Genomic DNA, 2,361 nt, shown 5'->3' with positions numbered 1-2,361 from the left:
CTTAGAGCACACCCAGGAGCTTCTTCTGCTGGAAGGTGCTGAGCAGCCCTTCTTCATTGCAAGTCGGTGACATGAGAGGTAAATGCTGAATTTTGGAATATCTCAGCAGCTTTCCAAGGGGGCAGCCAGAGTAGAGCGGGGCTGAGTCCTTCAGGAAAAGAGACCCTGCTCCTCACAGTGCCCTGAGCCAGCATGAAGCAGAGCTCCAGCTACGGAGGTGCACGAGGGTGCTGAAAGGAAGGTGAGTGGCCATGTACTTTGGGTGATGCTGTGGGACTGGAGGGCAAGGAGTGGAAAGAGATTGGATCGGAGCAGTCCTAACTTATGAGTGGGCTTATTCCTTTGGCAGCACCCCGTGAGCAAAGGGATCAGATGTCCAACAGCAGCTACATCACTGAGTTCCTCCTGCTGGCATTCACAGACACGCGGGAGCTGCAGCTCCTGCACTTCGCGCTCTTCCTGGGCATCTACCTGGCTGCCCTCCTGGGCAACGGCTTCATCCTCACCGCCGTAGCCTGCGACCACCGCCTCCACACCCCCATGTACTTCTTCCTCCTCAACCTCGCCCTCCTCGACCTGGGATCCATCTCCACCACTCTTCCCAAAGCCATGGCCAATGCCCTGTTGTACACCAGGGTCATCTCCTATGCAGGATGTGCTGCACAGATCTTACTGCTTCCTTTCTTCATCACAGCAGAGTGTTGTCTCCTCACGGTCATGGCCTATGACCGCTACGTGGCCATTTGCCAGCCCCTGCACTACGGGACCCTCCTGGGCACCAGGGCCTGTGCCACCATGGCAGCAGCTGCCTGGGGCAGTGGTTTCCTCTATGCTCTCCTGCACACTGCCAACACATTTTCTCTTCCTCTTTGCAAAGGCAATGCTGTGGGCCAGTTCTTCTGTGAAATCCCCCAGATCCTCAAGCTCTCCTGCTCAGACTCCTACCTCAGGGAAGCTGGGCTTCTTGTGGTTTGTCTTTGTTTAGTATTTGGTTGTTTTGTTTTCATCCTGGTGTCCTATGTGCAGATCTTCAGGGCCGTGCTGAGAATCCCCTCTGAGCAGGGCCAGCACAAAGCCTTTTCCATGTGCCTCCCTCACCTGGCTGTGGTCTCCTTGTTTGTCAGCACTGGCATGTTTTCCTACCTGAAGCCTCCCTCCATCTCCTCCCCATCCCTGGACCTGGTGATGGCAGTTCTGTACTCGGTGGTGCCTCCAGCACTGAACCCCCTCATCTACAGCATGAGGAACCAGGAGATCAAGGATGCCCTCAGGAAACTGATGAAACAAAGATTTTCAGAAGGAATGAACTTCCCACCTCTGTGTTAGACTCTGTGTTGGCTCTGTCTCAGCTGGAGCCACCTTTTCCCTGCAGCAGCCCACACAGTGCTGTGCTCTGCACTTGTAGCTGGAACAGCACTGATATCACTCCAGTGTTGTGTCTATTGCTGCATAGTGCTGGCACAGCATCAGGACTCCTTGCAAGCCCCCAAGAGCCAGCAGGCTGGGGGTGGGCAAGTGATGGGGATGGGACATTGCAGGGGCAGCTGACCTAAACCAACCAAAGGGATATTCAATAACACCTGATGTCACACACAGCAACAAAAAGGGGGGCTCTCGTGGGGGAGGGGGTGTTCGTCCTGAACAACCACTATGTGTTTTGAGGCCTTGCTTCCCAGGATGTGGCCGAACATTGCTCGTTGATGGGAAGTAGACAATAATTTTTTTCCCTCTCTCTGTGCTTGTACGCGGACTTATTGTTTCCTTTGTTTCTTTTTTCCTCCCCATTCCCTTTCCCTTTAATTAAACCTTTCTCATCTCAAACCTTGAGTTCTCTGTGTTGTATTTTCTCCCCCTTCCTCTTTGAGGAGAGGGGGAGTGAGAGAGCGGTTGTGGTGGGGCTCGGCTGCCCACCTGAGTAAAACCACCACAGGGGGGAAAACAGTGCATTCCCAAAGTGGATAAAACACTAGAATTAAACTGTAATGTAGAGATCTTGTTTGTAGGATACACATATGTGAATTCAGCTTAAAGGTCTAAATTCAGGCTTCTCTCATGTTGCAGAAGTGACAGTGAAACCTCTGCACACTGTCAAAAAAGCACAGAACCAATAACAAGGATATCCAATATATGTTGCAGGGGAGATGTTTGGTTCTTTGTGATTTTTTTTTTTTTTCATAGGTGGTTGTGCTTTTGGCTTTTAGAGAACTTACCCAGTTAAGTTAATCTGTATTACTTTTTTTTCCTACTTCATGCATTCAGTGTATCTTTAGATATATCTTGAAATTAGGGAGCTTATACTGGAGGCACAGGAAAAACCAGGAGCTACAATCCAGGTGAGATGTTAATGACGAAGATGTGTGA

At 50.8% G+C, this 2,361-nt stretch overlaps 1 protein-coding gene across 1 annotated transcript; it reads left to right on the top strand.

Annotated features, from left to right (window-relative positions):
* The first annotated feature begins 372 nt into the window (after positions 1-372).
* On the top strand, positions 373-1,326 carry LOC137848925 (olfactory receptor 14A16-like). The gene has a single exon (XM_068668416.1). It carries the CDS (start codon positions 373-375, stop codon positions 1,324-1,326), a length of 954 nt encoding a protein of 317 aa, XP_068524517.1.
* Positions 1,327-2,361: the final 1,035 nt, after the last annotated feature.

This window comes from Anas acuta, unplaced genomic scaffold, assembly GCF_963932015.1.
Source record: "Anas acuta unplaced genomic scaffold, bAnaAcu1.1 SCAFFOLD_56, whole genome shotgun sequence".
Lineage (NCBI taxonomy): Eukaryota > Metazoa > Chordata > Aves > Anseriformes > Anatidae > Anas > Anas acuta.
Note: the sequence above shows the minus strand (reverse complement) of the source record. Positions and strands in the feature narration are given on the sequence as shown.